Here is a 14,825-nt window from a genome sequence, read left to right on the forward strand (position 1 = left end):
ATACAAATTTTAAAATTTTTTTGTTCTAGTTCTGTAAAAAATGCCATTGGTAATTTGATAGGGATTTCATTGAATCTGTAGACTGCTTTTGGTAGTATAGTCATTTTCACAATGTTGATTCTTCCAATCCAAGAACATGGTATATCTCTCCATCTGTTGGTATCATCTTTAATTTCTTTCATCAGTGTCTTATAGTTTTCTGCATACAGGTCTTTTGTCTCCCTAGGTAGGTTTATTCCTAGGTATTTTATTCTTTTTGTTACAATGGTAAATGGGAGTGTTTCCTTAATTTCTCTTTCAGATTTTTCATCATTAGTGTATAGGAATGCAAGAGATTTCTATGCATTAATTTTGTATCCTGCAGCTTTACCAAATTCATTGATTAGCTCTAGTAGTTTTCTGGTGGCATCTTTAGGATTCTCTATGTATAATATCATGTCATCTGCAAACAGTGACAGTTTTACTTCTTCTTTTCCAATTTGTATTCCTTTTATTTCTTTTTCTTCTCTGATTGCTGTGGCTAGGACTTCCAAAACTACGTTGAATAATAGTGGTGAGAGTGGACATCCTTGTCTTGTTCCTGATCTTAGAGGAAATGCTTTCAGTTTTTCCCCATTGAGAATGATGTTTGCTGTGGGTTTGTCATATATGGCCTTTATTATGTTGAGGTAGGTTCTCTCTGTGCCCACTTTCTGGAGAGTTTTGATCATAAATGGGTGTTGAATTTTGTCAAAAGCCTTTTCTGCACCTATTGAGATGATCATATGGTTTTTCTTCTTCAATTTGTTAATGTGGTGTATCACACTGATTGATTTGCGTATATTGAAGAATCCTCGCATCCCTGGGATAAATCCTACTTGATCATGGTGTATGATTCTTTTAATGTGTTGTTGGATTCTGTTTGCTATTATTTTGTTGAGGATTTTTGAATCTATATTCATCAGTGATATTGGTCTGTAATTTTCTGTTTTTGTAGTATCTCTGTCTGATTTTGGTATCAAGGTGATGGTGGCCTCAGAGAATGAGTTTGGGAGTGTTCCTTCCTCCACAGTTTTTTGGAAGAGCTTGAGAAGGATGGGTGTTAGCTCTTCTCTAAGTGTTTGATAGAAGTCACCTGTGAAGCCATCTGGTCCTGGACTTTTGTTTGTTGGAAGATTTTTAATCACAGTTTCAATTTCATTACTTGTGATTGGTCTGTTCATATTTTCTATTTCTTCCTGGTTCAGTCTTGGAAGGTTATACCTTTCTAAGAATTTGTCCATTTCTTCCAGGTTGTCCATTTTATTGGCATAGAGTTGCTTGTAGTAGTCTCTTAGGATGCTTTGTATTTCTGCAGTGTCTGTTGTAACTTCTTCTTTTTCATTTCTAATTTTATTGATTTGAGTCCTCTCCCTCTTTTTCTTGATGAGTCTGGCTAATGGTTTATCAAGTTTGTTTATCTTCTCAAAGAACCAGCTTTTAGTTTTATTGATCTTTGCTATTGTTTTCTTTGTTTCTATTTCATTTATTTCTGCTCTGATCTTTATGATTTCTTTCCTTCTGCTAACTTTGGGTTTTGTTTGTTCTTCTTTCTCTAGTTCCTTTAGGTGTAACATTAGGTTGTTTATCTGAGATTTTTCTTGTTTCTTGAGGTAGGCTTGTATAGCTATAAACTTCCCTCTTAGAACTGCTTTTGCTGCATCCCATAGGTTTTGGATCATCATGTTTTCATTGTCATTTGTCTCTAGGTATTTTTTGATTTCCTCTTTGATTTCTTCAGTGATCTCTTGGTTATTTAGTAACATATTGTTTAGCCTCCATGTGCTTGTGTTTTTTAGGTTTTTTTCTCTGTAATTGAATTCTAATCTCATAGCGTTGTGGTCAGAAAAGATGCTTGATATGATTTCAGTTTTCTTAAATTTACTGAGGCTTGATTTGTGACCCAAGATGTGGTCTATCCTGGAGAATGTTCTGTGCGCACTTGAGAAGAAAGTGTAATCTGCTGTTTTTGGATGAAATGTCCTATAAATATCAATTAAATCTATCTGGTCTATTGTGTCATTTAAAGCCCCTGTTTCCTTATTTATTTTCATTTTTGATGATCTGTCCATTGGTGTAAGTGAGGTGTTAAAGTCCCCCACTATTATTGTGTTACTGTCAATTTCCTGTTTTAGAGCTATTAGCAGTTGCCTTATGTATTGAGGTGTTCCGATGTTGGGTGCATATATATTCATAATTGTTATATCTTCTTCTTGGATTGATCCCTTGATCATTATGTAGTGTCCTTCCTTGTCTCTTGTAACATTCTTTATTTTAAAGTCTATTTTATCTGACATGAGTATTGCTACTCCAGCTTTCTTTTGATTTCCATTTGCATGGAATATCTTTTTCCATCCCCTCACTTTCAGTCTCTTTGTGTCCCTAGGTCTGAAGTGGTCTCTTGGAGACAGCATATATATGGGTCTTGTTTTTGTATCCATTCAGCATGCCTGTGTCTTTTGGTTGGAGCATTTAATCCATTCATGTTTAAGGTAATTATCGATATGTATGTTCCTATGACCATTTTTGTAATTGTTTTGGGTTTGTTTTTGTAGGTCCTTTCTTCTCTTGTGTTTCCCACTTAGAGAAGTTCCTTTAGTATTTGTTGTAGAGCTGGTTTGGTGGTGCTGAATTCTCTTAGCTTTTGCTTGTCTGTAAGGCTTTTGATTTCTCCATCGAATATGAATGAGATCCTTGCCAGGTAGAGTAATCTTGATTGTAGGTTCTTCCCTCTTATCACTTTAAATATGTCATGCCACTCCCTTCTGGCTTGTAGAGTTTCTGCTGAGGAATCAGCTGTTAACCTTATGGGAGTTCCCTTGTATGTTATTTGTCGTTTTTACCTTGCTGCTTTCAATAATTTTTCTTTGTCTTTAATTTTTGCCAATTTGATTACTATGTCTCAGCATGTTTCTCCTTGGGTTTATCCTGTATGAGACTCTCTGCACTTCCTGGATTTGGGTGGCTATTTCCTTTCCCATGTTAGGGAAGTTTTCGACTATAATCTCTGCAAATATTTTCTCTGGTCCTTTCTCTCTCTCTTCTCCTTCTGGGACCCCTATAATGCGAATGTTGTTGTGTTTAATGTTGTCCCAGAGGTCTCTTAGGCTGTCTTCATTTCTTTTCATTCTTTTTTCTTTTGTCTGTTCCACAGCAGTGAATTCCACCATTCTGTCTTCCAGGTGACTTATCCGTTCTTCTGCTTCAGTTATTCTGCTATTGATTCCTTCTAGTGTAGTTTTCATTTCAGTTATTGTATTGTTCATCTCTGTTTGTTTGTTCTTTAATTCTTCTAGGTCTTTGTTAAACATTTCTTGCATCTTCTCGATCTTTGCCTCCATTCTTTTTCCGAGGTCCTGGATCATCTTCACTATCATTATTCTGAATTCTTTTTCTGCAAGGTCACCTATCTCCACTTCATTTAGTTGTTTTTCTGGGGTTTTATCTTGTTCCTTCATCTGGTACATAGCCCTCTGCCTTTTCATCTTGTCTATCTTTTTGTGAATGTGGTTTTTGTTCCACCACAGGAACAGGATTGCACAGGCTGCAGGATTGTCGTTCTTCTTGCTTCTGCTGTCTGCCCTCTGGTCAGTAAATTGTTTCTTAATAGGGATTGTTTGCATGGTATATCTTTTTTCATCCTTTTATTTTTAACCTATCTTTGCCCTTATATTCAAAGTATTTTATAGTGAGCATATGGTTGAGTCTTGTTTTTTTAATTCAATCTTACAATCTCTGTTTTTTTTAATTGGTGTGTTTAGATCACTTATATTTAATGTAATTATTTATGTGGCTGGATTTTTTTTTAATATATAAATGTATTTATTTATTTATTTATTTATTTTTGGCTGTGTTGGGTCTTTGTTGCTGTGTGGGGGCTTTCTCTAGTTGTGGCAAGTGGGGTCTACTGTTTGTTGTGTTGCACGGGCTTCTCATTGCAGTGGCTTCTCTTGTTGCAGAGCACAGGCTCTAGGTGCACAGCCTTCAGTAGTTGTGGTATGCGGGCTTCAGTAGTTGTGGTGCACAGGCTTAGTTCCTCCGCGGCATGCGGGATCTTCCCGGACCAGGGCTCGAACCCGTGTCCCCTGCACTGGCAGGCGGATTCTTAACCACTGCGCCATGAGGGAAGCCCTATGTGGCTGGATTTAAACCTACCATTTTGCTAGTTTTCTATTTGATCATTGTTCATTTTCCTTTTTTTCTGCCTGCTTTTGGATTGATTATTATTATTCCATTTTATCTTGACTATTGGCTTATCATATGTACCACTTTAACTTATTTTTAGTGGTTTCCTTAAAGTTTACAATATACATCTTTATTTTATCATGGGCTACCTTCAAATAATATTATAGCACCTCACAAATAGTTAAGAATCTTACCAATGCATATTTACAGTTTCTGTCTGCTAACTTTTTGCTGTCATACACTTTACTTTTATATATTCTATAAACCCACAATACTTTGCTACTATTTTTGCTTTTGACAGTAAGTATCTTTTAGAGTGATGAAAAGGAAAAATATATTTTATTTACCTCCATTTTAACCATTTCTAGAGCTTTTCTCTTGTAGATACAAGTTTCTATTTAGGATTATATTCCTTTTGCCTGAAGAACTTCCTTTAATGTTTCTTGTAGCACAAGTCTGCTGGTCATGAATCCTTTCACCTTTTGTTTGTCAGAGAAAGTCTTTATTTTGGTTTCATTTTTGAAGGATATTTTTCCTGATTATTAGAATTCTGGCTTGACAGTTTTGTTTTGTTTTGTTTTGGCGCTGTAAAGATGCCACTCCATTTTCTTATGGCTTGCATAGTTTCTGATGAGGTCTACTGTAATTCTTATCTTTGTTTCTTGTGTATAATGTATTTTTATTCTTTTTATCATGATTTTCTCTTTACTTTTCAGCAGTTTGAATATGATGTGTCTAGCATGAGGTTTTTGGTTTTTTTTGGCAGGGGGCCATTTATCCTTCTTGGTGTTCTCTGAGTTTCCTGGATATGTGACTGAGTATCTTTTATAAATTTGGGGAAATTCTCAACTATTATCTCTTCAAATATTTCTTCTGCTCCATTCTCTTCTGTTTCTGGAATTCTGATTACACATATATTAGACTACTTTCTATTGTACCACAGCTCTTGGATACTCTTCTTTGGGTTTTTTTTGTTTTTTCTTTTCATTTTTTCTCTTTATGTTTCTATTAGAGTAATTTGTACTGACCTATCTGCAAGTTTACTGATTCTTTTCTTGGCTGTGTGAAATGTTCTGATAAGCCTGTCAAAGGCTTGCTTGATTTTGTTTTTAAAAAATGTTCTAACATTTCCATTTGATACTTTCTTATGATTTCCATCTCTCGGCTGAAATTCCCCATTTACTCGTGAATCCTGTCCATCTTTTTCACTTGAGCCTTTAACATATTAATGATAGTTACTTTAACTTCCAGTCTGATAGTTCCAATTTCTGGGTCATCTCTTGAGTCTTGTTTATTGCTCTGTCTCTTCATAGTGGGACTGTGCTATTGTCACTTTTTTGTATGTCTCATAATTTTTGACTGAATGCTGAACTATGTGTGTAGAACTGAGATAAATAGTATTTATGCCTGAAAATGTGAACACTTCTGCTAAACTGATGATGTAGGGAGGATTGAGTCAATCTAGTCAGCTGTTGAATTGGATTTGGATTTTGTTGTTGCTATGGTTACCTTCAGAACACCATTGGCTTCAAATTCCTCTAGTCTTATCTTGTGCTTAGGGTGGGGGCTAGAGTGGCAGAAGATTTTTCTCAGTGCTCCTGCTCCACCCTCATCTTTTGTCCTTTTCTATTTATCTAAACCACAGGGGTTATCTCTCTACACTCTTGCCCACCCCACCTTGAGCAGTTGACTGCTGTGTTTTTTACTTGGTGCTTGCTTGCCTGGATGTGGTGGCATCAGGGGAAGTTCTCTGTGGTCTTAGTCCAGCCTCACTCTTAGGCTGGCCCTGTGTGCTTGGCTCTCAGGGTTGGAGTTTTCAGTTATATTGCTTTTTCCTTTCATGGCAGCCAACCTCTCCCTTGTATCTTTGACAGGTTTTGTGCATTAAAAAACTTCCTTCCTCTCATCCAGCAGCAGCAGTAGTGGACCTCCAGTGGTATTTAGTGTAGGATCTTGAAACAGGACCAAGTATATGTGGGGTTATTTATGGACTTGATATTCTGTTCCATTGATATATTTGTCTATTTGTTAATCTTGACACCAATACCATGCTGTCGTGATTACTATAGCTTTATAATAAGTCTTAAAGTCAGGTACTGTAAATCCTGTAACTTTGTTAATTACTTTCAAAGGTGAGTTTGGTTCTTTACTGGGTTATAGAGTCAGTATATCAATTTCTAACTGGAAAAAAAAGCCTGCTGAAAGTTTGATTGCAATTGCATTAAATTTATAGATCAAGTTGGTGAAGAACTGACATCTTATTAATATTGAGTCTTCTCAATATCCATAAACACAGTATCTTTCTTGATTTATTTACATCTTCAGTAGTTTATCAGAAATGTTTTATAGTTTTCAGTGTACTAATCTTGTACATCTTCTGTCAGATGTATTCCTAAGTATTTCATATTTTTATTCCAACACAAATGGCATTATTTTTATTTCAATTTCTAATTGTTTGTTGCTAGCATTTTGTATACTGATATTTGTAAATTAATTGTGTACTCTGCAGCTTTGCTAAACACATTCTAGTAGCATTTTTGTAGATTCCATAGGATTTTCTATGGAGATGGTCCCATAGAAATTTCATGATTCTTGGTTGTATTATTTTAGTGGTTGCTTTCGGGTTTATAGTATGTGTCTTTACCTCATCACAGCTTACCCTCAGGTGAAATTATACTACTTCACATATATAGTATAAGAACCTTAAACAATATACTTTCATTTCTCTCTGCCCAGCCTTTGTGCTATTTTGTCATACATTTTGCTTCTACATATTGTATAAGCACCACAACACATTATTATTAGTTTTGCCTTAAACAGTTGATTACCTATTTTATTGGCTATGGATTTTAATAGATATTTGCTCTGTATTATTTATCATTTCTGGGTGTTTTTTTCAGCAGGAGAGTTTTTCAGAATACCTACTCTGTCATTTTGCTAAGAAAGGGAGTCTACTTTCCATTGTGAACAGTCCTCAAAGATAGATAAATCCATGAATAATTGATACATGAATCCACAAGGGTATTAGTATACTGCAGCCAACCCAATCAGCCACATACTAGCCAGTAACTAACTTTACAAAGCTAGACTCTCTCACACGTGCATTGGAGATAACACATTTGATTGCATCAATAACCTTTCATTTCAGAGGCCTTAATCACATCTTTTGATACTTCAATTATAATTTCTCTATATATTCTCTCATGACATTGTTCCCTAGATATTCAGTGTAAGCAATTCTCACCTTGTTTACAATATTGTAAGCTCCTGAAGGTGGGGGATATATTTCTCTGGTACTCTTACAGATCTAAACCCTGTATGTAATGGGTGTTTTCTCAAGTTAGTTACTAGCTTATGAATCTATAGAGTGGAATGGATGAAGTAATGGAAATGGGAGAAAATGTAAGATTCTGGCATTTTCAAAGCTCTTAAGTAGCAAAAAATATACATAACAAGTCCTAACGATCATTTAAATGAAGTCACCAAAATAGTTGTGTAGGGCCACACCTCTTTCACTTCTCAGAACCTGTGAATCAGACTTTTTTATCAAGTCAGTTTACACAGTCTAGTATGAGTAAGTAGCCCTGGCCTAGTCTTGCATCCAGAGTTCAAGGGTAGCAGGCCCCTCCCATTCTTAAAGGAAAGTCAGAATCCATTCCAGTATTTTCTTTCTCTTATTCTACCATTTAAATGCCTATAGCATACTGACTGTAGGATACAAAGACATATAGGATATGGTTTCTGCCCTCAAGCTCTTTGTGACGCTAATGTCTCAAAAGCGTAAAAGCCTCTCTGTGTTCGCAGTAATCCATTTTCCCTCATTATTTTTCTGGCTGAAACGCCAGCCAAGCCAACACATTTTTTTCCTATTGGCACTCAGTGTAAGTACCAACCACAGCCAGGTCTTGCCCTTAACTCATCAATTCTCTTCTCTCTCTCAGGCTCATTCACTGAGCTTCTTAATCTACCTTTTGTGTAGTAGGTGGATTCATCACAGTTCAAGGTCTTAAATTATGACTTTTGAAGGCTTGGAAGACTTGAGTGGCTATAGGTTGAAGGGCAAACAAAAAAGGGAAAGAATGAAATACATTCTATACTTGTAGAACTCAAAAGGAAATCTGCCCCCTCCCCTCTCCCTTACTGACACTGCCTTGCTTCAGGGTTTCATCACCACTTACTGGAACTATTGCAAAAGCCTCCAACTTAGCTTCCTGCCTCCAGACCCTCTTGACTACAGTTTGTTATTCACACTCTTGATAAGAGTAACCCCTTCCACCATGCAGCTCCAATAATATCCCCCCACCAGAGCCCTTAATTAGGTCCCTTCTGCACAGAAGAAAAGTAAGTCTTTCCAAGTGGAAACATTCAAACAACATCAATCATGTATAATGAGTAACATGGATATGACTCCAAGAGTATATACTAGGGGATTTTATACATGAATTTACTTAGTTACATACTATTCGGTGAAATCAATTTGGCAGAAGTGATTTAGCCCAATACAAGTTAGTTGAAGTGATGATTTGATTGAAAAAGAACATCCTCAAACATTTCTGCCATTTAAAAAAGACTTTGAGGGCTTTCCCCTTGCCTTTTTTGTTCTTTATAGCTAATTTTCATCCAATTATTCCTACTCTGTGCTTTTTAAAATATCAGACATTTTGAAACAACCTAAATATTCAACCATTGGGAGGTAACAGAAGCCTACAAATAGCTCTAACAATAAGGAATTGTTTAAACAAGTTGTAAAGGATTATAAATGTATGTATATAATGCACAAATGTTATATGCAGTGACTTTATAGAACCTGATTTTGAGCAATTTGAAAAATTTATAAAGCCACAAAAACATTGCCAAACAAGATCGGCTATAATTAATTAAAGATGAATTAGAAAAGAATTCCAAAATTCTAGATCTTTTTTGCATTATTTCTTTTGTAGTTTTATTTATTTCCTTTCATTACAAAAGCAATTCAAATTGTGACAGAAAAATAAGAAAAGGCGGACAACTACACACACACAGACACATACACACAGACATAACCTATAATTTTTCTACTGAATGACAGCTACTTCTAGATCTTCTAGTAAAAACTGAATCATATGATGCATACTATTTGAAAGCAACCCTATTTTATTTATGCAGTCCTCCACTGTTGGACATTTAGGTTGATTTCAACAAATCCCATATTTTGTACATTTGAGTTTTTATCACTTTTTTTGCTATCAGTAGCAGCACAAAGCAATAATGAGATAAAAATGATTTGGAAAAAAAAAGGTTTTAGCAAAACTTCCCAGATTCTGAAAAATGGTTTAAAAAATGTTTAAAGACATAAGTTTTACAACCACCCCCAAATACACTAGCACCCTGCACAACAAAATCCAAACTGATGAGCAGGGATATTCATCTTCAAACAAATCATTGTCGTTTCCAGCTGCTTTGGGCAAATCATCTGCAGCCTTTCAGGTTACGAGGATCTTTAAGAAGCAAATGACCTCCTAGCCGAGATGATGGGTTTCCCCTCCAAATCAGGCCTTTTGAATAAGAACAGATGACAACAACTTGCTGTGTCTGTTAGCACTGAAAACTAGCAGGAACAGATCTAAGACTATTATTTACCCAGCTAGTTGTAAGGAATGAGCTGCCCTGTATAATTCCTGACCAGGATCATACTGCCAAGTAGTAAATCTAACCATCTGTATCCACTTCCCTTCTAAGCTCACTTAAAAACATCAGGCACCCTCTGTTCTGTTAGCTTTTTGTCCATCTTTACACCAATACCACACTCTCCTGATTACTGTAACCTTCTAACTCTAAATATCAGAAGTGCTGATCCTCCAACTCAGTTGTGTTTCAAAGTTGTTTTGGCTATACTAGGTCTTTTGCATTTCCATGTGGATTTTGGAACCAGTTTGTCAATTTCTATAAGAAAGCCTGCTGGAATTTTGATTTGGGGAGAATTGACAGCTTAACAATATTCATCTGTCCGATCCATGAACATGATATACCTCTGTTTATTTAGATCTTCTTTAATTTCTCTCAGCAGTGGTTTGTGGTTTTCAGTGTACAGGTCTTTCTCATTTTTGTCAGATTTATCCCTAAGTATTTCATACTTTTTGATGCTATTGCCAGTGATATTGCTTTTTAAAAAAATTTCAGTTTCCAATTGGTCAGTGCTAATGTATAGCAATATAAATGATTTTCATGTACTGATGTTTTGTCTACAGCAGCCAACACATATATAAACAGCTGATGCTCAAAATAGGTGTAAGAGCAATTCAGGAGAGATATCTTTCCAACAAATGGTGCCAGAATGATTGGATATCCACATACAATAAAACCCAAAACCAAGCCAATACAAAACCTTCAAGCCATACTTCACATTATATGAAAAATTAATTCAAAATGAATCACAGGGCTTCCCTGGTGGCGCAGTGGTTGAGAGTCTGCCTGCCACTGCACAGGACACAGGTTTGAGCCCTGGTCTGGGAAGATCCCACATGCCGCGGAGCAACTAGGCCCGTGAGCCACAACTACTGAGCCTGCGTGTCTGGAGCCTGTGCTCCGCAACAAGAGAGGCCGCGATAGTGAGGCCCGCGCACCGCGATGAAGAGTGGCCCCCACTTGCCGCAGCTAGAGAAAGCCCTTGCACAGAAACGAAGACCCAACACAGCCATAAATAAATAAATAAATAAATAAAAACTAAAAAAAAAATCGTGAATCACAGACATCAATGTAAAACCTAAGCTATAAAACTTCTAGAAATAAACATAGAAGAAAACCTTTGTAACCTTGACTAAAGCAAAGATTTCTTAGATATGACACTAAAAGCACAGTATGTAAAAGAAAAACATTAATAAGCTGAACTTCATCCAAATTAAAAATTTCTGGGCTTCCCTGGTGGTGCAGTGGTTAAGAATCCGCCTGCCAATGCAGGCGACATGGGTTCAATCCCTGGTCCGGGAAGATCCCACGTGCCACGAAGCAACGAAGCCCGTGCGCCACAACTACTGAGCCTGTGCTCTAGAGCCCACGAGCCACAGCTACTGAGCCCACATGCCACAACTACTGAAGCCGACGTGCCTAGAGCCCGTGCTCTGCAATGAGAAGCCACCGCAATGAGAAGCCCGAGCACTGCAAGGAAGGGTAGAGCCCGTGAGCCACAACTAGAGAAAACCCATGCACAGCAATGAAGACCCAACGCAGCCAAAAATAAATAAATTTATATAAAAAAAATTTCTGCTCTTCATTAGACGCTTATGAGAATGAAAAGACAAGCCACAGACTCTGAAAAAATATTTGCAAATCAAATATCTGATAAAGGACTTGTATCCAGAATATAGAAAGAACTCTCAAAACTCAATTCAGTAACTCATTTTTTTTTTTAAATTAATTAATTAATTAATTTATTTTTGGGTGTGTTGGGTCTTCATTTCTGTGCGAGGGCTTTCTCTAGTTGTGGCAAGCGGGGGCCACTCTTCATCGCGGTGCGTGGGACTCTCACTGTCGCAGCCTCTTGTTGCAGAGCACAGGCTCCAGACACGCAGGCTCAGTAGTTGTGGCTCACGGGCCCATTTGCTCCGCGGCATATGGGATCTTCCCAGACCAGGGCTCGAACCCGTGTCCCCTGCATTGGCAGGCAGATTCTCAACCACTGTGCCACTAGGGAAGCCCCTCATTTTTTTTTTAAAGGGCAGAATATTTAACTAGACACTTTACCAAAAGAAGATATATTGATGGAAAATAAGCACAAGAAGAGACGCTCAACATCATTCATTATTTGGAAAATGCAAATTAAAACTATGAGAGACCACTACACATCTATTAGAATGGAACAATTAAAAAGACAGACTGGCCACACACACAGAGGTTTTTTTTGGTAACTGTGAGATGATGATGAATGTGTTAACTAATCTTATTGTAGTAATCATTTCACAATATTCACATATATCAAATCATCATGTCGTACACCTTAAACTTACACAATATTATATACCAATTACATATATCTCAATAAAGCTGTAAAAAAATTAAAAAGTTAAAAAGTTAAACAACAAAAAAAGACTGGCCATACCAAGTGCTGACAAGGATGTGGAGGAAGTGGAACTCTCACCCACCGCTGGTGGGAGTGTAAATGAGTACAATTACTTTGGAAAATAATTTGGCCGTTTCTTTAAAAATTAAGCATACACACATCACGTGATCCAGCCATTCCATTCCTAGCCGTTTTCTCTACCAAGAGAAACAAAAACCTCTGTCCACATAAAAACCCATATGTGAATGTTCATAACAGCTTGGTATGTAATAGCCAAAAACCGGAGACAACCCCAAAAATGTCCACTAACAAGTGAATGGATTAAAAAAAACTGCAATATCCATGCAGTAGAACAGTGCTAGTAATAAAGAAGAATGGGCTGTTGATACAAGTTATGAGGCTGGAGAATTCTCAGAATAATTACTATGAGTGAAAGGAGCCAAACAAGAAAGAGTACAAACTGCATGATTCCATTTATATAAAATTCTAGAAAATGCAACAAATCGATAGTGACAGAAAGCAGATCTTTGTTGCCTGGGGGACAGGGCTGGGAGGTCAGGATAAATGTAGGATGTAAGGAAGCTTTTGACAGTGATGGTCATGTTTACTCTCTTGACCGTGGTGATGGTTTCGTGACTATACATTTACCTCTAAACTTGTCAAATTGCGCCTTTAACTGTATACTGTTTATTATCTGTCAGTTGTACCCCCAAGAGAACTGTTTAAGAAAAACTAAGAAACACCAGGAGCTAAAAGATGGCAGCAATGCCTTTGTGGGGTCAAAGAGCTATGCCTGTTGATGAGCTTTAGAGAGCTTGCCTGCAGTGTCCTCTGCATTTGTAAGCAGATGGCTCATCTTTGCTGGGTTCTGACTAAAGCTGAATTTCACTTTCACATTGTCCAGGAGAGTTGCCCCAGTGCTCTGGCTGTGCCCCACATCTCCCCAGGGGTCATGTGGGACACTGGCTAGCCAACTGACTCCGTCACCAACATAACTCAGATTCTCAGAAGTTGGGGGAAATGCGAACATAGTCTCAGGAAAATTAAACTTTAGGAAAGCCTTCAGAGCTATGGGTTCACAGCAGGCCAGACAGCCACAACTGTGGATGGACGCCTCTGATGGAGTAATGGGTAGACTGGCCCGACTGGAGGTAAGTTATTAGGAGTGTTGCCTTAAACACACACACATACACACACACGCACACACAGATCATGGGATTACTATCTCCTGGAGAGTCCATGGTTGGTCTTTGGGGTCCCAAACCCCCAAATTATATGCAAGTTTTGGAAGTATGTGCATTCATGTATTTTTCAGAGGAGAGGGTTCGTAGCTTTCATCAGACCTTCAAAGAGCTCCGTGACTATAACAAGATAAAGGCGCGCCAACGTGGATAAAGCCAGACCCATCTCTCCTTTCTCCTCCCTCTTGTCTAGCTCTCGGGACGAAAATCTACAACCTATGGGACACGCGTTCGAGTCTAACCGGGAAATGACATCTGTGCGACCTAAAGTTCTTCCCGAACACACCCAGCCATCCTCAACTTCGTTCTTCCCCGTTTGCCTGGGAGCGCGTACTCCGGGGCGCACCCCCCCCCCGCCCCCGCGCACTCTCTCGGTTTCCTAATGCTGAAGAATTTGGAGCTGTTGCCAGGTCCCCCAGGTGTGCAACCTGCCCGACACGTTTTCACTTCTCCGGGACGCACGCAGTCCGTACCCCGTCCTACCACCACCCACCCATATAACCTGCTTTGGTCGGAGGGTAGAGACCAGTCGTTTTCCCCGGACCGCCCCGCCCCCCAGGGGGACTGCCGGCGGATGAACGCGCGCACAGCTTTCCTCGCGGAGCTGATGCGTTTCTCGAAATCGCTGTAAAACTCCCAACTCCGAGCCCGCGTTGCAAACCCCGGCTTCTTCCCTTTGCCTCGGAAATTGGGGAAAACGTAGAATGAAAAGCCCGGCCACTCGCTCCCTGCCTTGAGAGGCCAGGCAAGCCGGGGCGCGGGGCCCTGAGCCGACGGCCCCCGCGTCCCTCCACGTGTCCCCGGCGCGCTGGCGCACAGCCTTGTGCTGGGGGCCGCCCCCAGCCCGGCTTCCCGCTCCCCGCGCGCTCCCTACCCGGCGTCGCCGGCGGTCCGAGCAGTAGCAGCAGCAGCAGCAGCAGCGCGGGGAGGGCGCCGACCCCGCAGCCCCGGAGCCGCCCGGACATGGCCCGACCTCGGCCGCGCCCCCGCCGGCCTCCTCCCGGGCTCGCCCCCGCCGCGACGCCCCGCCGCTCGCACGCTCAGATGCCCACTGCCCGGGAGCAGGCGGCGGGCGCAGCTCCGAGACCGGCCACCCCGCGAGCCGCATTCGCTTTCGGTTTTGCTTTAGCCCCCGAGGGCTGGAGAGGTGAGAAGCGGTGACAGACCCGTGACTCAGCATCCCCACCCCCTCCCCTGGAAAAAGCCCCTATGACCCCCGCGCCACCGCCCGGTCCCCGCAGCGCCACCGGCAGCGCGGGACGGGGACCCGGACTGTGCCCTGAGGAGGCCCGGGGTCCTCCTCGCCCCTGGTGACCCCAGCAGTCCGTTCCGTCTTGTGTCCCCGC

The 14,825-nt window shown here is 39.9% G+C and overlaps 1 protein-coding gene across 4 annotated transcripts in view; it reads right to left on the reverse strand.

Annotated features, from left to right (window-relative positions):
- The window catches only part of IL15RA (interleukin 15 receptor subunit alpha), a 54,616-nt gene extending 40,010 nt beyond the window's left edge, over positions 1-14,606 (reverse strand). For all 4 annotated transcript variants that reach the window (XM_082450559.1, XM_082450558.1, XM_082450556.1 and 1 more), the window contains exon 1: positions 14,354-14,606. In XM_082450559.1, coding sequence (XP_082306685.1) covers positions 14,354-14,444 — 91 coding nt within the window. In that variant the 5' untranslated portion in view covers positions 14,445-14,606. The remainder of the gene's footprint in view (positions 1-14,353) is intronic.
- Positions 14,607-14,825: the final 219 nt, after the last annotated feature.

Source organism: Balaenoptera physalus, assembly GCF_965194825.1.
Source record: "Balaenoptera physalus genome assembly, chromosome: 2".
In the NCBI taxonomy this organism is placed as follows: Eukaryota; Metazoa; Chordata; class Mammalia; order Artiodactyla; family Balaenopteridae; genus Balaenoptera; species Balaenoptera physalus.